Raw genomic sequence first — 20729 nt, forward strand, 5'->3', positions numbered from 1 at the left:
GCGCGTGCGCACGCAGATGCATCTGTGGGGAACCCAGAAGTCGGCGGGTTGGAGCCGGCTTCCTCACCCACTCGGGATTTCCCCGATTTTCGGACCCCCAATGCACCTGCACTTCAGCTTGAAAATCGAGCCCATGGTTGGCAGATTTATGTGTCAGGTGCTGCTTGCACTCGTCCCATTACTGCAGTAGTATGAAGGAACTGTCTTAATCACTGGACTCGTCGGGGGCTAAATTGGGCCGCATAGCTCCCGTTCTGTAGGCGCTACACGGACACCTAAGCCCTGAAAATGTTGTCCGAGATGCGCGCAGGGTAAAGGTGGTTGCGCATGTACACCTAACGAACGCTGGCAGCATGTAAAGTAGGAAGGTTATGACATACATCAGTGCAAAGGGACTGCTGCTATTTTGCAACTCCACGTTCCAGCCAACGCACTGTCTTAACCTCGCACAGCTGGATAGGTCTTAAATGGCATGGAGGACCCCAAACCAGCGCTATTTAAAGGGATCATGTAGGAGTTACAGATTAGTTGCTGGATTATATCTTCTGGCTGCTGATGTATTTGTACCTGTTTTTGGAGGTCTCCTATACTTAAATACTAGGACTAGGGGACAAAAATTAGAGCTAAAAATTAGAGCCACGACTTTTGGGAGTGAAGTTAGGAAACACTTCTACATGCAAAGGGTGGTAAAAGTCTGAAACTCTCTTCCACAAACAGCAGTTGATCCTAGCTCAATTGTTAATTTTAAATCTGAGGTTGATATGTTGTTGTTAACCAAAGGTACTAAGGGATATGGGGCTACGGCAAGTATATGGAGTTAGGTCACAGATCAGTCATGATCTCATTGCATGCCAGAACAGGCTCAAGGGGCTATACGGCCTACTCCTCTTCCTATGTTCCTAAAATAAAGTTTCAGTGCTTTACAGGGAGTGGGCTGGCTAGCTGACATGCAACAGCAAGGGCACTGGCGGAGTGGCAGGGGTGGGACAGGAATGCTGTCATCTGAGAGAAGACAGCAGGTTCATCTTCCAACGAGCCATTGCCACTTGCTGCCTTCTTCTCCAACTTCTCCCTCAAGAAAGCAGGACGTGTGTCAGTGAGCATCCTGCAAGATGTTTGGGTGATGTGGCTGCCATGGTTGAATAGCTGCCAGTGTGTTTGACCTGTGAGTTGTGGGCACTACACGGACACCTAAGCCCTGAAAATGTTGTCCGAGATGCGCGTGCACACTTATGGCGCGATGTGCGTAGGTCGCCATCTGGGTAAAGGTGGTTGCGCATGCACACCTAACGAACGCCAGCAGCATGTAGAGTAGGGAGGTTATAACATAAATGAGTGTGCAATGCTGATTTAAAGGGACCGCTGCTATATTGCAACTCCACGTTCCAGTGGCAATGTGTGAGGGTGAGATGAAGCATCTGATTGGGAGAGTTGAGTACTGATTGAAAGAGTTTGTTGGTAGTGGCTGATGGGGGTGTAGTGCGTGGAGCAGTGGATGAGGCTAATGATGCATTTGGTAGGATATCCCATTTGACAGTTCAACTCACGCATCTTGACCACTCGTGTCAAATCATTGCACTTCTTCCTGCTCTGCATCCATGTTCATGGTACTATGCTCCTGGCATTGATCTTGTCCCCTACTGCCTTCCATTGCCTCGGGAGCATATGTCTGGAGGGCCTCTTGCCCCCCCCTGCGGATATAGGATGCCCTTCCTTCTGTCCACCTCTTGCACCAAGGCTTCTAGTATATTTTATTACAAAACAACAGTTTTTAAAGATAAGGACGAGACCTGCAACTATGTTTTACGTGTGCGATTTTTGATCTCCGTTCAGACTCATCTTATATTTTGAAAATATGAGTCTTGCAAACTTTGAGCAGCCAAGTTGTTGCTCGTTAAAAATTCCAGAGTTCCCATCATTACCATGCTTCACTATATTGCAGCACAGATTCACTTCACAATTGACTTCCACCACTTCCTGCAGCCACAGTGTATCTCCCCTTTAAGAAGTGCAGACTGCCTTTTAGTGGTGCTCGCCACTCCTGATATTGGGGCCCCCTGCTGGTGCTTGCAGCCACAACAATCATTGAAATCACCAGGCAGTACAAATGTTATGTGCTGCCTGCATTGCAAAGACCAGGCACCGGTTAATCACGCACCACGATCCCAGTGCCCGTTTTCGGGGGTTAACCAACTTAACCCCTTCCCCCACCGGCTTATCCTTCAGAATTGTTTTTAAAACAATTTCATAAAGTTCATCTTTAATGTTTCAGGAAATAAAATAATGCAGCAGGAGGAAGACTGAACAGTGCACTTTTGTTCTTTTTTTTTAGCTGATTTTGGACTTTCCAAAATTGTGGATGATCAGGTGACCATGAAGACTGTATGTGGAACGCCAGGATACTGTGGTAGGTTTTATGATTATATAAACATTAATTTCCAGATATTCTTTATCTGTCCTGTGGATATGAACATTTATATTCATTCAACTCCTATATATGTTGATGGTCTGAAAGACCAGAAAATGATGTAAAAGGCCAGAAGGGAGAGCTTCTTTAGACCATCTGAGAACCATTCCCTCCCTGAAGTACCTGGGAAACAGATGCTTGGACTCAGTGGAACCACGGAGACCGTGGGCTAGATTTCCCTCCTCTTGCAGGACTTCCACTCTGCCGTGACCCTAATTCAGTTTCTTGGTCGGGGTCAATATCTATGTGGGCGAGTTCCCAATGGGATTTCCGCTCCAGATGTGGAACAGCCACTGTAGACCAGAAGAGAGGAGGCCACTTAAAGCAGCCCCAATGAAGTGGAATAAAACAGATTTATTGCAAGGAGATTGGAGTACAAGAGTAAGGAAGTCTTACTACAATTGTACAGGGCTTTAGTGAGACGTCACCTGTAGTACTGTGTGCAGTTTTGGTCTCCTTATCTAAGGAAGGATACACTTGCCTTGGAGGCGGTGCAATGAAGGTTCACTAGATTGATTCGTGGGATGAGAGGGTTGTCTTATGAGGAGAGATTGAGTAGAATGGGCCTATACTCTCTGGAGTTTAGAAGAATGAGAGGTGATTTAATTGAAACACATAAGATTCTGAGGGAGCTTGACAGGGTAGATGCAGAGAGGTTGTTTTCCCTGGCTGCGGAGTCTAGAATAAGGGGGCATGGTCTCAGGATAAGGGGTCAGCCATTTAAGACTGAGATGAGGAGGAATTTCTTCACTCAGAGGGTTGTGAATCTTTGAAATTCTCTATCCCAGAGGGCTGTGGATGCTCAGTCATTGAGTATATTCAAGGCTAAGATAGATAGAATTTTGGGCTCTAGGCGAATCGAGGGATATTGGGATCGGGCGGGAAAATGGAGTTGAGGTTGAAGATCAGCCATGATCTTATTGAATGGTGGAGCAGGCTCAAGGGGCCATATGGCCTACTCCTGCTCCTATTTCTTATGTTCTTATATTTAAGCCTTAGATTGAACCGAAACCTAAAATAGGGTTGGTTTTGGGGCTTGAGGAAAGAGAGAATTGCCTACTACCCTTTCCCTCCAAAAAGGGCATCAGTAGGTCATTAACCCAGGGGCTACTGCCAACCCTCTCCTAGAGGCCTCTGGGATCAGCGGCGATAGGCCAGGGTTACTGTGCCCTGCCTTTCCGCCGTCATTTGCATGCGGCGGAGTGATGAAGGGATGGCCGACGGTTTTCCCTCGGGTTTGGGCGGAGGAAAATCTTGGTCGATCAGAGACGCGGCAGTAGGACTCCCCTCCCAATTTTCAGCTGATACACCACTTGATTTCAGGAGGTTTAGAAGATGGAAATCCAGCCCTGTATCTCAGATACATAATCATCAGGTAAGTTTCCAGATAGACCTCTGCAAAATGTAAAACAACAAAAAATAAATCTATGCAATGGTCACTTCCTTCCAGGTGAAACAAATTAGTTCAGAGTTTTGATGTGATACACAGAAAGTAGCACCATCCATGTAAACAATAGATGAAAGGTAGTAAGCCTCCCAATGCATACACTGGCATCATTTTCTTGATGGAACTTTTAATTATATAATTATATAATTTGAAATGGTTGAAATATGAGTTAATGCACATTGAAATCTATTATTCCTTATACTGAATTTAACCCTTATGCTAATAAATTGGTGAAAAGTGTTCCTTTTCCCAGCAGTAACATCCTTCACGTTGATGTGCACAAAAGATTCACCAAAATATAAATTTGAAATATTTGCACAATATACTAATGTCAAAAACTTACCGTAGACTTTGAAGATATAAACATGTTATTGTTTTTTAACTTTTGTCCTGTTCTCAGGAATGTTTATAAAGTCAGCCATTTCAATTATGAAGCTGCTCTGTAGAGGACATCAACAAGAATGTGTCATATCAGTAGCTTAAAAATAATTGGAATGTTACCAAATTGATAAGTGAGTTCCTCTCTACAGCATCTGTGTTTCTTTTTAAAAGTGGTCATCATCAGATCTGACTCAGTATGCATAAAAACACATTGCACTGGGCAGTCTAACGGACTTCTGGTACATTATTATATGTACCGGCAGAACTTCAGTTCACAGTGTTATTTACAATTCTTTGTATTCCTTTTTTGCCATATTTGGACTGCTGTTTGCATTTTTGTATTTAGTCTTCAGATGTGGCAATACTAGCAAAGCTACATTTATTGCCCAACTTTAGTTGCCCTGAGAAGGTGTTGGTAGGCCTTCTCTTTGCACTGCTTCAGTCCTTGTATTGATGGTGCTGTCGTAATGGTGTTAGGTAGAGAATTTCAGGATTCTGACCCAGTGACCAAGAAGGAACAACTGTATATGTCCAAGTCAGGGTTGTGTGTGACTTAGAGGGGAACTTGGAGATGAAAGTGTTCCCACAATCCTGTTTTACCCTTTTAAACAGTTTAACTGAAATTATTTGGTTAAGATGTTACACTTGGTACTTGTTTATTTTATTTAAACTTAATTTGTTCTTTCCATCCCAGCTCCTGAAATCTTACGAGGCTATGCCTACGGACCAGAGGTTGACATGTGGTCAGTGGGAGTCATCACCTACATACTGTAAGATTCTGAAAATGTAGCATCAGGCCTTTAGTTATTCCATACTTTTTTATGTTCCAATAATTGAGTATAGTAATAATCTGAATGAGAAACACATCCATGTACTTCAGCAGAAATAACCCTGTAATTTAGTACCAACACCAGGTACAAACCCCGTGGTGCAAACTAACAATGAGTCAAAGTGTCATGCTCCCCTAATTTGTATAAGTTAGCAACATGGAGAATACCTGTTATCTGATACTTTCTTATTCCTTTATCAGGCTTTGTGGCTTTGAACCATTCTACGACGAGAGGGGAGATCAATACATGTTTAAGAAGATTCTGAACTGTGACTATGACTTTGTCTCCCCCTGGTGGAATGAGGTCTCACTTAATGCAAAAGACTTGGTAAGTGGGACAACAGAATTTAATTGCAAATTTGTTCTGCTGCATCCTATGTTTAGCCTAAATTATAGATGCTCATGTTAAACAACTACAAAGACTATCCTGGCTAACACTACTACAAGTCCATGGTTGTACATTAATTCCTCACCCCCATGTTGTTAAGAAATTAAATGAAGAGCTGAATAATTTCAGGTATTAATATAACTTTATAACAGAAGTCAGAAGTGTTTATTGGATTCTTTAGACAGTCTATACTGTAGATCTGAGGCATCAGCCAAGTGTGCCTGATGGACTTGAGAGATTACATTTAATTAAAGAACCAATAATGATTAGGAGTGTAATATAAGGCAGTAATACACACAGGTTTAAATAATAATGTACACCATCATCTAAATCTGAGAATGGACTCCCAAACATAATTTAATTACTTATATTTGTCCTAGGTACAACTCCCCTTTTAAAGGTACTTTTCTTTATTTGGGTCTCTGAGCCATGCACCATCTTTGATGATCAAGAGGGCAGGTGGGCATCTTGCTCCCAGGCATCTACTAATGTTGCTCAAAAGCCACCTGTAATAAGGTGCATGCAAGCAGTCCAGGTGACATGGAGAAGTGCCAAGGTCTTCAGTCTGTGCCATCCCTTTGTAGTGCAGTTGAGGCCAGTAACTCACTGTGAGGAGGGGTGTATGTGTGATACACACACACACACACACACATATATACATAGGTTATTATTGTTTCTCTTTTCAGAGTATTAGGATCACTATCAATTCATAACTTCCATTAAACCTGCTAAATTTTTCCATGTGGATCCATAGCATATAACAGGAGGCAGAGAAACATTACGTCGTTAGACCAAAGCATAAAGAAGTGACACTGATATGATTGGAATTTGTATGCGTGTTGAGAAAGGTAAGTACAGATGAGGGACACCATTTGGCCTACCTAGCTCATCTTTCTTTAGAAATCCAACATTCTTCCATAGAAACCTACCGTTACTACACTCCATTTTACAAGTGAATAACACTCTGTGTATGTATTCATGATACTTGTTAGAGAAAGTTCTGTCCATTTTGAGAGTGTATTCTTTAGATTCTTTCAGGCGCATATGAAACGTATCTTGGGAGCCATTTGGAGGAGGAAGAACTGTTTAAGAGCCAATACTTGATGAATTCTATCATTATGTGCAATTTGTAACTTGTTGCAAGACAGCTATACAGATGACATTGCCCCGTTGACACACGTCAACTGGGCCAGGAAATTGTGTTTTTTGTAAAGAAACCAATTCAATCCTCTGTAGGGTTGGACAGGATGAGGTGCTGTATGAAGAAAACCATGACGGAAGTCACCATTTGCATGCAGTAGGGCTCTTTTGATGGTAAGTATGTGAGAATTCTGGATATTTGCCTCTGAACCATGAGAAAGATACTTTCTGAATTTACTCATGGTAAATTATCACCAATGATAACAAGCAGCCCAGTAAGTAAGCAATTGTACAACTTTATCATCTCAGTATACAGAAATGAATAGCATGATCTTGGTTTAGTGCGTTCCTTGGTTTCTGGAGCAGTAAATTATAGAAAGTGACATACTAAACTAACGTAACTTGCAAACCGCACCTCAGAGAAGTGTTACATATTCATCAAATGGCAGGAAGTAGTACAGCATCACCAACAAAATTATTAATGTCTTCTGGGCCTGGGACAAAGCAGCTCAAAAACTAATTAATAATTGCTACAAGTAATGCAAAATAATCAAAACATTGCTGAGTGAGCTGGAAAGTGTGCACAACTCTAAGTGGCCCATGACACAAATTGTAAAAAGAAGGCAAAAAAAATGAAGCAGCAGGACCAACAAAGAAAGTCTGACTATAACAGAAAGGAGGATGTTTAATATTTCATATTTTGAGGGAGGAGGAACCCACACTGACAAATGTTCCAACTCTGGTAAGTTAATTATAAAAACACAACTATGAAATCATTAATTTCTTCAGCTATCAAGCACATACAATATGGGTTAACTCTATATGTAACATTAGCTAGCATATTTTAACTCCTCCTATATTTGCATTTCATAATTTTGAAAAAAAAATCAATAGAATTAAAATCGCTTTGTAAAATATTGGTCCTAGCATGATGCTCATTTTAAAATCATAAATTTTGGAATCTTTTTATTCATGGAAAGTTTACCCACATCGCTAACTCAGTGACTGTTCGGACAAAGAACCCATCGCCACGCCGAAGGATAAGGAAAATGACTAATGATTTCAAGGAAAATGAAGAGGTGGAATCTTATCAGTACAGTCTACCTTGTTTAAATTGGAACTTTTTAAACTAGATCCCTCATTTATCTGGTTGCTGGTCAGTAAACAGTTTAGTGCAGTGCATTTTGCACTTTATAATCCTTATAATCTGATATTCCAAAGTGGAGAACAAATTGATTTGGGCTTTTTTTTTTAACAATTCTCACCAAAATCAAAAATGGCTGCTGCAGGAAAAAAGAGGTGCACAGCGAAAATGAAGAAAGAAATCTTCCAGGAGAAAGAAAAAAATAATTTCAGTGACATAGGGATGGTTCTCTGCATTTTCAGAATCAATATTTGGAATCAAAATTGGCAGGTCAGTGGTTTCCAATATTCTCAGAGAAAATTCGAAGTAGCTGAACACTGCTCACAGCACCAGAGGAATACAAAACCATCACCATCAATAGAAAGGACTGAATAAAGCTCTCTGTATGTCTTTTACAGATCAGAGAGCCCATAACTTCAGTCTATAATGAATGTGTTCACAGGCCTATGGTCTGGGAGAGAACCTTTATGTCCAGAACTTTTTTACAGCAATGTGTGGCTATGAAACTATAAGACCTAAAATGTAAAAATCATGTTGAAGTGTGATCTGTGAACTATACCAATGTTGCAAAGGGGCTACAAGAGAAGACAACAATTACGATGAAAATTCCTTGTTTTTAAGTGGCGAGCCAGTGCTAGAAAGAAAGAAAAAAGTCCATTTGACTGTCATGTTATCCATCAATTCAGCTGGCTCAGGTCAAATGAAACCCTTGGTAATTTAGAAATACATTCACCCTTGCTGCTTCAAGAAAATCATTGGCCCAAATCTTATTGTCAAATGGTATATAAACAAGTAGGTTTGGATGGTTAGTTTATCTTTAGAGAGTGGGGTAGATCTGGGCTTTGTCTGACAGTGTAAAACGGGCAATAGCGAGTTTGCAGCCTGTTTTACATCTCTCCCTATGTTGATTTCAATGGAAATTAAAATAGGGAGAGATGTAAAGCGGGCTGCCGACTTGCTATTGTCCATTTTACACGGTCGCACGAAGTCAAGATCTACTCCAGCAACTCAAGTTTTGATCAAGAGTTGTGCATTTTTGGTCAACACTGATCTTGCTCCTGCGCAAAGCTTTCCTTGAGGACACCTCACTGACACATGTCTACCTACACTTCCTGCCGCAATATAGCAGCCCACATTAAGCCCGTGGGTGCTGGGATCATTCACAATTCTAAGGGACTGTACTGTAAGCAGTACTTCAAAAACTTCAAATTGTACTTGTTATGTGAAGAAGAATGTTGGATGTGAAACTATTCTTCATCTACACAGAATGAAATGAGGTGAAGGCAGAAACTATTGTCAATATGGCTACACCTGCGCCAGATCAATCACTGACAAGAGGTCCCATAACAATGAAAATCAGGTGCCAGATCTCTTTTATTGCTTTCACAACTTCATCAATATCACTACGTGTGGATGGTTTTATCTACTGCAATGCATCCATACTGTATGAGGACTGTTGACAGAACATGCACCCTCCCAAGCCTCTGCAACCATGGGCAAAGATAGTGATGACAGCAGTGACATTTGGTTCTGTCTGCAGTTGATTACAAGAAGGCTTTACTAACTGGAGCACTTCACAGTCAAAATCTGAAAACAGTCTTCACATTGGGAAAAACATTCATCATGATAAGACTCCAGCAGATCCAGAGGAGACAGAAAATAATCCCTAACTTCTTTATTAAACAAGAACAGTATTGTCAGTAGTGTTTGAAGTTACAGTACTTAAAGTATTTTAAAGCATTGGTGTTAAATTGTTAGTGTTAGTTTTTTCATGTATGTAAGTGCTAAGTAACAGTTGAACATCAGTTGAGAAATGGGATTATAACCAGTACCTCCAAAGTAGAGCTAGCATCAGCAATGGCATGATGGGCTGACCAGTCTTCTTCTATGCTGAAATTTCGATGAGTGTGTTTATTTAAAATTAAAAGGCATTGAATTTGATAGTCCAACACATTTGTTAATCCAGCAAAAATTATAGCAGCAGTTGTGCCCAAATTAATGACAGTAGACTGTATTGGAAAACAACATCTGAAGGGCAGAGCATGCTTGAGAAGAAACAACTGGAGAACTTGAACTCCATTCCTACTGGCAGAATTTCAAGAACTAGGAAAAAGATTAAAGAACAGGACTTCAAAGGTGGTAATCACAGGATTACTCCCAGTGCCATGTGCTAGTGAGTACAGAAACAGGAAGATAGTACAGGTGACTGCGTGGCTGGAGAAGTGGTGCAGGAAAGGGGACTTCAGATTCCTGGGGCATTGGGACCAATTCTGGGGCAGGAGGGACCTGTATAAGCTGGACGAGTTGCACCTGAACAGGCCTGGGATCAGTGTCGTCGCGGAGAGGTTAACTATTGCTGTGGGGGAGGGTTTAAACTAAGTTGGCAGGGGGAGGGGAACCAGGACGTAGCAGCAGAGAGGAGAGACAAGATGTATAGAAAACTAGGAGGGACAAACAGCCACAGAATAAAGAATAGTGTAGAAAGAACAGGAATTAGATGGAGGAAAAAAGCAAAGCAAACTAGCATAGTGTTGTAATTAATGTGAGGAGTGTTACAAATAAGGTTGATGAGCTGCAGGTACAAGTTGCCACATGTGGTTATGATATAGTGGCTATAACGGAGACCTGGCTTAAACATGGGCAGGAATGGGAACTAAACATTCCCGGCTACAATGTATTTAGGAGGGATAAGGAAAGAAAAAAGAAAGGAGTGGGGTTGGCAGTATTGATCAAGGATTATATTACAGTTCCAAAGAGGGACAATATACTTTAGGGTTTAAAGACTGAATCTATTTAGTTAGAGTTAAGGAACAGAAAAGAAGCTGTTACACTGCTGGGTGATTACTATAGACACCCAAATAATGAGAAGGAGATAGAGGAGTAAATCTGTAGGCAAATTTCAGAGAAATGTAAAAATAATGGAGCAGTAATAGTAGGGGACTTCAATTACCCTAATATAGACTGGAAGAAAAATAGTGTAAAGGGCAAGGAGGGTGAAGAATTTCTAAAATGTGTTCAGGAGAACTTTCTTAATCAGTATGTTTCTAGCCCAACGAGGAAGGAAGCAGTTCTGGGGAATGAAGTAGGGCAAGTGGAATGTGTTTCAGTGGGAGAAGATCTGGGTAATAGTGATCATAATATAATTAGGAAAGGGACAAAGAAAAATCAAAGGTGAAAATGACCAACTGGATGACAGCCAATTTCAGTGATTTGAGAAGGGATCTAGCACAAGTGGACTGGAAACAAAGATTGGCCAAGAAAACAGTAAAAGAGCAATGGCAGGCCTGAAAGTCCTGGCTCTAATTTTTCGGCTATGTCCCCTAATCCTAGACTCCCCAGCCGGCAGAAATAGATTTGATAGAGGTATTTAAAATTATGAAGGGTCTAGACAGAGTTGATAGAGAGAAACTGTTCCCATTGGCAAGAACCAGAGGACATAGATTTAAGGTGATTGGCAAAAGAACCAAAGGTGACATGAGGAAAACCTTTTTACACAGCGAGTTGTTAGGATCTGGAATGCACTGCCAGAGGGGATGGTGGAGGCAGATTCAATCATGGCTTTCAAAAGGGAACTGGAGAAGTACTTGAAAGGAAAAAAATTTGCAGGGCTACGGAGATAGGGCAGGGATAGCTGGATTGCTCTTGCACAGACCCGGCACGAACTCGATGGGCTGAATGGCCTCCTTCTGTCCTGTAACCTTTCTATGATTCTATGATATGGACTTTCAAAAGGCATTTGATAAAGTACCACATAACAGACTTATTCGTAAAATAGAAGCACGTGGGATTAAAGGGACAGTGGTAACTTGGGTACGTAATTGGCTAAGGGATAGGAGGCAGAGGGTAGTGGTGTATGGATGTTTTTCTGACTGGAGAGAAGTATGCAGTGGGGTCCCACTGGGGTTGGTATTAGGACCATTGCTTTTCTTGTTATATATAAATGACCTGGACTTGGGTATAGGGAGTACAATTTCAAAGTTTGCGGATGATACAAAACTTGGCAACATAGTAAATACTGAGGACGATAGTAGTAGACTTCAGGAGGACATAGACAGACTGGTGAAATGGGCAGACACATGGCAGATGCAATTTAATGCGGATAAGTGTAAAGTGATGCACTTTGGGAGGAACAACATGGAGAAGCAGTATAATCTACGATGGGCCGAATGGCCTCCTTCTGTGCTGAATGCCTAGGTGGGAACAGGATTGGACTGGCTATAATTCCCCCTATGGTCAAATCAGCTGCTGATATTCAGTGTCATGAGGCCTGCACAAGAAGAATGACCATTTGGGTGAGATACAAATGGGTGACGAGCACCAACGCAGCCATTCCCAGCAAGATTTGCGTATTCAGAAGGGGGGCAAAAATAAAATGATGGGGAATCAATTATCCATTTAAAAGCCAAACGCTCCAAGCATCTGGACACATGTCCCAATTAAAATAAAGCACTGAATATTATATACTGGAGATCAAGCCTGGGATATCTCGGGTCTGTGTGGCTCAATACCACATCTATAGGGGTGATTGTTTCTGGTCGCCATGTAAGGTGAAATATTAAAACCAGTTTGAGATTTCCTTTAAGTGGTATTTCTGGAGACTTTTTTTTGTTTGAACAAGTTTTATACTTTTCTAATTTTGCAAGGAACTAGGGGCCATAGATATAAGATAGTCACTAATAAATCCAGTAGGGAATTCAGGAAAAACTTCTTTATCCAGAGAGTGGTGAGAATGTGGAACTCGCTACCACAAGGAGTAGTTGAGGCAACTAGCATAGATGCATCAAAGGGGAAGCTACATAAACACATAAGGGAGAAAGGAATAGAAGGGTATGCTGATAGGGTTAGATGAAGTAGGGAGGGAGGAGGCTCACTCGGTGCATAAACGCCAGCATAGACCTGTTGGGCCGAATGGCCTGTTTCTGTGCTGTACATTCTATGTAATCTAAATGGTACTATTTTGAGAGGGGTGCATGAGCAGAGGGACCTGGGGGTGCATATTCACAAATCTTTGAAGGTGGCAGGGCAAGTTGATAAGGCGGTTAAGAAAACGTACGGGATACTTGGCTTTGTAAATAGGGACATTGAATACAAAAACAAGGAAGTTATGCTAAACCTTTACAAATCACTGGTTAGGCCTTAGCTGGATTATGGTGTAAAATTCTGGGCATCACACTTTAAGAAGGATGTCAAGGCCTTGGAGAGGGTACGGAGGAGGTTTACCAGAATGATACCCAGGATGAGGGACTTCAGTTATGTAGACATATTGGAGAAGCTGGGGTTGTTCTCCTTAGAGTAGAGAGGGTTAAGGTGGGAACTAATAGAGGTATTCAAAATAATGAAGGGTTTTGATAGAGCAAGTAGAGAGAAACTGTTTCCTCTGGCAAGTTTTTTGGTAACCAGAGGTCATAGATTTAAAATAATTGGCAAAAGAAGTAGAGGGGAAATGAGGAGAAATTTTTTCATACAGAGGGTTGTTAAGATCTGGAACGCGCAACCTGAAAGGGTGATGGAAGCAGATTCCTTAGGAACTTTCAAAAGGCAATTGGACACGTACTTGAAGAGGACTAATTTTTTTTTATTCGTTCACGGGATGTGGGCGTCGCTGGCGAGGCCAGCATTTATTGCCCATCCCTATGAGGAAAAAGCTGGGGTGTGGGACTAAATTGGACAGCTCTTTCAAAGAGCCGGCACAGGCACAATGGGTCAAATGGCCTCCTTCTGTGCTGTAAGATTCTGTGATTCTATCATTCCAATATCCTCCATTAAGGCATCTCACAATAAAAGCTTTGGTCACTTGAGAATCACGTGAAGGATCACATTAGTCATGGGAATTCTTCTCTCAAACTACTCACCCCACCAACAGACACAATAAGAAAAATGCTGTCCTGTCAGTTTTACATCTAACTTTGTTCTCATCTGTTCCATAACTCCTTTCATATCCTTTCAGTCTGGCTTCCATCCTGCCCACAGCATCAAGATAGCCCTTGCAAAGTCACCAGAGATATCCTCCAACTATGGTTTCAACATGTTATCCCTCCTCAACATCTCTGCAGCCTTTTATATGGTTGACTACTGTATCCTTCTCCACTGCCTCTCCTCCATAGTCCGCCTCAATGCCACGACCCATTTGTGGTTCGTTTCCTACCTGTTCCAGCATAGCTGTAATGGCTTCTCCTCTTATATCTGCATAGTCACTTCTAGTGTGCCCCATGGTTCAATCTTGAGCCCCCTACTATTCCTCATATACATACTGCCTCTCAGAGACATTATTTGTAAACATTGGATAGCTTCTATTTGTATGCCAACTCCATCCACCTTTGCTTCTCTGCCACCACCCTCAGATCCACAACTGTTACTATGCTGTCCGACTCAAGATGTGGATGAGCTGGAACTTCCTCCAGCCAAGCATTGGCAAGAACAAAGCCATCCTGTTTAGCTCTAGTCAGAAACTCTGCACCTTGATTCCACCTCTCTGCTTAGCTGTTCACTCAGGGTAACCCCAACAGTGTGCAACCTTAGTGTCTATTTGATTCTGAGCTGATCTGAGCTTCAAACCCCACATCAAATCCATCATTGACACAGCCTGTTTCCAGCTTGACAATAATGTCTGCCTCTATCCTCGCCTCACCCCACAGCCATGGAAATCCTCATCAGCCTTTGTCAACACCAGGCTTGACTTCTTCAATGCTCTCATCACCCTTTTGAACATCATCCTACACAAACTCCAACTAATCCAGAACATTGTCATCAGCATTTTATCCTGTAAAGTCCTGCTCAGCTATCAGTCCTACCCTCACTGACTTCCACTGGCTCCCCACTCCACCATAAGTTGATTTTGAAATCCCCAACTTTGTCTAGAGATCTCTCCATGGCCTTACTCCGCCTACATCATCCTCTTACATCCTTACATCCTAGATCACACCCTCCACTGTTCTGAGTCTAAACTATAGTGATTTGCCCCCTTCTCTTGGCCCACTATCGGTGGCACAGCTTTCAACTACCGTGCACCATGCTCTTTGAAATTCTTTTCCTTAATCCTTGGGTACATCTCTCCTCATCTTTAAAAGTTTACTCAAAACCTACCTATTTAACCTTCTGTCATCTCCCTTTACTCTTCTCCCAATTCCTGCTTAGTGTCTGAATTTCTCCCCCTCTGGTGAAGCACCTTAAACTGTTTCACTACATTAAGAAGATAAGAAATAGGAGCAGGAGTAGGCCATAGATCCCCTCGAGCCTGCTCCGCCATTCAATAAGATCATGGCTGATCGTCTACCTCAACTCCACTTTCCCGCCCTATCCCCATATCCCTTGATTCCCTTAGTATCCAAATATCCATCGATCATAGTCTTGAATATACTCAACGACTGAGCATCCACAGCCCTCTGGGGTAGAGAATTCCCCTGAGTGAAGAAATTTTTCCTCATCTCGGTCCTAAATGGCCGACCCCTTATCTTGAGACTACGACCTCTAGTTCTAGATTCTCCAGCCAGGGGAAACAGCTTCTCAGCATCTATCCTGTCAAGCTGTCTAAGAATTTTATATGTTTCAATGAGATCTCCTTTCATTCATCTAAGCTCCAGAGAATATACACCCATTCTACTCAATCTCTCCTCATAGGACAACCCTCTCATCCCAGGAATTAAGATGGTGAATCTTCATTGCAACCTCTCCAAGGCGCGTATATCCTCCCTTAAAAGAATTATACAAGTGTGCACTGTTGTCTTGTTGCAGCACCTGTAAACTAGTAGTCAAGTTAGCTATTAATTTTAACCATGAAAAAATTGCAATATAATTTGTTTATTTTTGTTAAATAAAGGATAATTTTTATCAGTATTGCATCCGGTCCTTTTTTTGCTTGGGTTTGAACCCAGGTCTTTCTGGTCTACTATTCAGTATTCACCTGACACTCAAGTGAAAGCCACTCCTCAGTATTTGATATAATTGTTGTTTTTAGTTATTGTACAATGTTCTATGACATTGAATGATATATGGAAAATGCAGAGTAACAGTGATTATCTGAAGTGTTGTATTATTACAAATGCAGTAGTTACTTCACATTCAGTGCTCCTTTTTTAATATACTAGCTGGTTGTTTCATTGATGCATAATTGACAATTGATTGAATTTTTGAGGAGGTAACAAGGAGGATTGATGAGGGTAGGATGTTTGATGTAGTCTACATGGATTTTAGCCAGGCTTTTGACAAGGTCCCACATGGCAGACAGGTCAGAAAAGTAAAAGCCCATTGGATCCAAGGGAAAATGGCAAGTTAGATCCAAAATTGGCTCAGTGGCAGGAAGCAAAGGGTAATGGTTAACAAGTGTTTTTGTGACTGGAAGACTGTTTCCAGTGGGGTTCCGCAGGGCTCAGTACTAGGCCCCTTGCTTTTTGTGGTATATATCAATGATTTAGACTTAAATGTAGGGGGCATGATTAAGAAGTTTGCAGATGATACAAAAATTTACCGTGTGGTTGATAGTGAGGAGGAAAGCTGTAGACTGCAGGACTGGTCAGGTGGGCAGAGAAGTGGCAAATGGAATTCAATCTGGAGAAGTGTGAGGTAATGCATTTGGGGAGGGCAAACAAGTAGTGTACTATAAATAGTAGGATACTGAGAAGTATAGAGGAACAGAGGGACCTTGGAGTGCATGTCCACAGATCCATGAAGGTAGCAGGACAAGTAGATAAGGCGGTTAAGAAGGCATACAGGATACTTTCCTTTATTAGTCGAGGCATAGACTATAAGAGCAGGGAAGTTATGTTAGAACTATTTAAAACACTAGTTAGGCCACAGCTGAAGTACTGTGTACAGTTCTGGTCACCACATTACAGGAAAAATGTGATTGCACTAGAGAGGATACAGAGGAGATTTACGAGGATGTTGCCAAGACTGAAAAATTTTAGCTATGAGGAAAGATTGGATAGGCTGGGGTTGTTTTCTTTGGAACAGAGGAGACTGAGGGGAGATTTAATTGAGGTGTATAAAATTAAGAGGGGCCTAGATAAAGTGGATAGGAAGGACCTATTTCCCTTAGCAGAGAGGTCAATAACGAGGGGGCATAGATTTAAAGTGATTGGTAGAAGGATTAGAGGGGAGTTGAGGAGAAATTTTTTCACCCAGAGGGTGGTGGGAGTCTGGATCTCACTGCCTGAAAGGGTGGTAGAGGCAGAAACCCTCATCGCATTTAAAAAGTACTTGGATGTGCACTTGAGGTGCCATAACCTACAAGGCTACGGACCAAGAGCTGAAAAGTGGGATTAGGTTGGACAGCTCTTTTTCGGCTGGCACAGACACGATGGGCCGAATGGCCTCCTGTGCCGTAAATTTCGATGACTCTATGACAAATGTGAAAAATCAATGTTCCATATGTTTACATATTGTCAATTTTTTGAACATTATTTTTCTATATCATCTGAACATCTGTTGACATTTGTCAGCAGGCATTAAACTGACAGGTAATTTTGGAATTTTCCAATATCTGGAGCACAATATATGTTTGCTGCAGACAAAATCCACTGATTAGTTTGGTGACTAGTTTCTATGATTTGTTAACACCAGGAGTAATTTTCCAGCTTTATGCCCCCAGCAGGCACGTCTCCCTGTCAGAAGCACAAAGTCAGAAAATTACCTTACTATATAAATGCAAACGGCCACGTAGAATTGCATAGTCAAGATTTGTTAACAGCCATAACAAATTTTGAATTCTACATGGCTTTCCTCCTCTCTACATCCTCATTGTGTTGAAATCAGTTCTTTTCTGTTCTATTCTAACACGTTATTTCTCAGGGCCTCAAAATGTCTTACCTCCCTCAGTCTTTCTTTCCTCCTGCAATCTGCAAGTTGTTAAAAGATAGGCTAGACATCATCTAATCATTACTTTCTGATTTACCTCATCTTCTCTCACACCCTTTTCAACCTGGTGGTGTCTGCACAATTTGGATGGGCCTTTCATCTAAGCTTTTCAAATTAAAAAAAAAGATAATTAAGGAATCAAGATCTTCATGAAGACTGTCTGAAAATAATTAACTATGTGAAAGTCCAGTTTAATACTAAGTTACTCCCCTGAGAATGACTAATGTAGTGTATGACCAGAACCTCCATCCTTGCTGTAACTTATCAGTGTCTAACTCTATTAAATAACTTACTTCATAAGAAGACTTTATGTGAAGTGTGGGTTTGAAGTACTGAAAGGATATTCTGGCTATCAATTACAAAACATGAATGATAGGTATTGAATAAGTTTTTTGTTCTATATGATTTTTTTTCAGGTTAGAAGGTTGATTCTTTTGGATCCTGAGAAACGTCTAACTACCTATCAGGCCCTAGAACACCCCTGGGTAACAGGCAAAGCTGCAAATTTCACACACATGGATAATGCACAAAAGAAACTTAAGGAATTCAATGCCCGCCGCAAACTAAAAGTAAGATTTAATAAACCATTTAAGATGAAATTTAGGGACTTTTAATTGTGTATTTATAAACTATAGACTTTGCTTTTAATGGGTGATAACTTCAAATAACATAATTTTTCATAAATCTTAAATTATAGATATCAATGTTATTCATGATTCATAGATGCTTGTCCAGGGTTCTAGTGTCAAAAGATGTAGAAAACCTTTAATATTGTTAAAATTTTGGTTTATTTTTGCAGTCACTGTTCGGTGTATTTTCAAATTCCACATAGTTCTTAACATCATGGAAAATAATCAAGCGGGCAGGGTCCTTTTCAAATATGCAGATCGGGCTCCGATGACATCATCAGCGCCTGACCTGCTATTATAACCTAAGGCCCAAGTGGCGGAGCAGTGGTTCCTTCATCGCCAGGCATAACCTGCCGGCAACAGCAGCCAGGGCCAGAAGAGTAAGTTAAGTTTTACATTTCCTTTACAAGTTTCCTTGTGGGTCAGGAGGAGCAGGAGTGCACCTCTGGGCCCCACAAGGAAACCTTGGGCCTCCAGTGCCCCGTGCTTCCCTCTTCACCGACCGGGACTCTCCTCCCAGAGCACTTGCCTTATGCTGGGAACCGTTGCCCTGGGTTCCCGGTGGCAGCCTCCCGCCTCCCAATATTAATGGCTGAGTAGCTGCTTCCTGACGATTTCCCAACCTTTTTGGGCGGGAAGTCACCAAGCGGCATGCTAATGAAGCCCAGCTATTAAAATCGTCTGCGCCTGCCTGCTGCTGTTCCTGGACAGGAATGCCACTCACTTTGCAGCGTTCCTGCCTGGGAGTTATAATCAACACCCATGTCCCTGAATGAAGTCATCTTCTGCACCCAGGTCATGCAATGCAAAAGTGATTCTCATTCTCCTATCCTGCTCTCCCTGCTTCTTGAACAACAGCAGTAATGGCCAAGACTGCAGCTGCAGAATGCAAGCTACAGAAAAAAATAGAGGTTTCTACAATTATGCAAGTTATACAGTGCAGCAACACAGAAATAGTAAGGCCCCCAGAGGAGGTTTTTCAAGTTGAGGAGCGAGGTAGTCAGATGAGTTTAGAGAGAATTCTAGTGCGCAAAGACAACTGAAAGCCCTGCGATCAAGGTGAAGAGGGGGATGGGGGGCAGTTCATTGCAAAGGCGATGAGGGTTGGAAGAGTGGAGAGTCGGTGCTGGCATGTAGGACTGGAGGAGATAGAGCGAACAAGAACATGGTGAATACCTAAATGAGGACAAGGATTTTGAATTCAACACATTGGTGATGGGGAACTAATGGAGGGTGATGAGGAAGCGAGTAATAGAGGAACAGACGGAGGGATTTTGACTTCTTTGAGGGTGTTAAGATAAAGTAGATGGTCCTTGTAAACTGGCAGTTTATTTTTAAAAATTAATTCTTGGGATGTGGGCATCACTGGCAAGGCTGGCATTTATTGCCCATTCCTATGTACCTGCTGCGCTTGTCCCCTTGGTGATGGATGTCGCGGGTTTGGGATGTGTTGCCGAAGAAGCCTTGGTGAACTGCTGCAGTGCATCCTGTAGATGGTACACACTGCAGCTACGATATGCCGATGGTGGAAGGAGTGGAGCCATGCCGCAGAATACCAGCGTCTGACTTGCACCAGTTCAATTTCTGATCAATGTTAACCCCTAGCATGTTGATGGTGGGGGACTCGGTGATGGCAATGCCATTGAATGTCAAGGGGAGGTGGTTATGCTTTCTTTTGCTGGAGATGGTCATTGCCTGGCACTTGTCTGGCCCGAATGTTACTTGCCACTTATCAGCCCAAGCCTGGATGTTGTCCAGGTCTTGCTGCATGCGGGCACGGACTGCTTCATTATCTGAGGGGTTGCGAATGGAGCTGCACACTGTGCAATCATCAGCAAACATCCCCATTTCTGAGCTTATGATGGAGGGAAGGTCATTGATGAAGCAGCTGAAGATGGTTGGGCCTAGCCACTGCCTTAAGGAACTCCTGCAGCGATGTCCTGGCGCTGAGTTGATTGGCCAACAACGACCACAACCATCTTCCTTTGTACCAGATATGACTCCAGCCACTGGAGAGTTTTCACCTATTGACTTCAGTTCTATTAGAGCTCTTTGGTGCATCGGTCAATTGCTGCCTTGATGTCAAAGGCAGTCACTCTCACCTCACCTCTGGAATTCAGTGCTTGTGTTCATGTTTGGACCAAGGCTGTAATGAGTTTATTTCAACTGTCAGAAACTAATTGATGAAGTTCCACATGAAAGACTTATAATTAAACTATAAAACTCAAGAATCCAAATGGAACGTGGGATAGGTAACTGGTTAAAAACAAGAAACGGAGAGTTCTCATGAGTGATGTAGTCAGACTGGGGCCTCAGCTTAACGTCTCATCCAAAAGATGGCACCTCCATCAGTGGAGCACTTCCTCAGTATTACACTGAAGTGTCAGCCTAGATCATGTGCTTAAGTCTGTGGAGTGGGGCTTAAACCCATGATCTTCTAGCGCCGAAGAGA

At 42.1% G+C, this 20729-nt stretch overlaps 1 protein-coding gene across 1 annotated transcript in view; it reads left to right on the top strand.

The window, feature by feature from the left end:
- camk4 (calcium/calmodulin-dependent protein kinase IV) overlaps positions 1-20729 on the top strand; it is a 196647-nt gene that overhangs the window by 172431 nt on the left and 3487 nt on the right. The window contains exons 7-10 of the mRNA XM_067982948.1: positions 2333-2407; positions 4990-5065; positions 5326-5452; positions 18065-18217. Of these exons, the coding sequence (XP_067839049.1) occupies positions 2333-2407; positions 4990-5065; positions 5326-5452; positions 18065-18217 (431 nt within the window). The remainder of the gene's footprint in view (positions 1-2332; positions 2408-4989; positions 5066-5325; positions 5453-18064; positions 18218-20729) is intronic.

Source organism: Heptranchias perlo, chromosome 4 (assembly GCF_035084215.1).
Source record: "Heptranchias perlo isolate sHepPer1 chromosome 4, sHepPer1.hap1, whole genome shotgun sequence".
NCBI classification, from domain to species: domain Eukaryota; kingdom Metazoa; phylum Chordata; class Chondrichthyes; order Hexanchiformes; family Hexanchidae; genus Heptranchias; species Heptranchias perlo.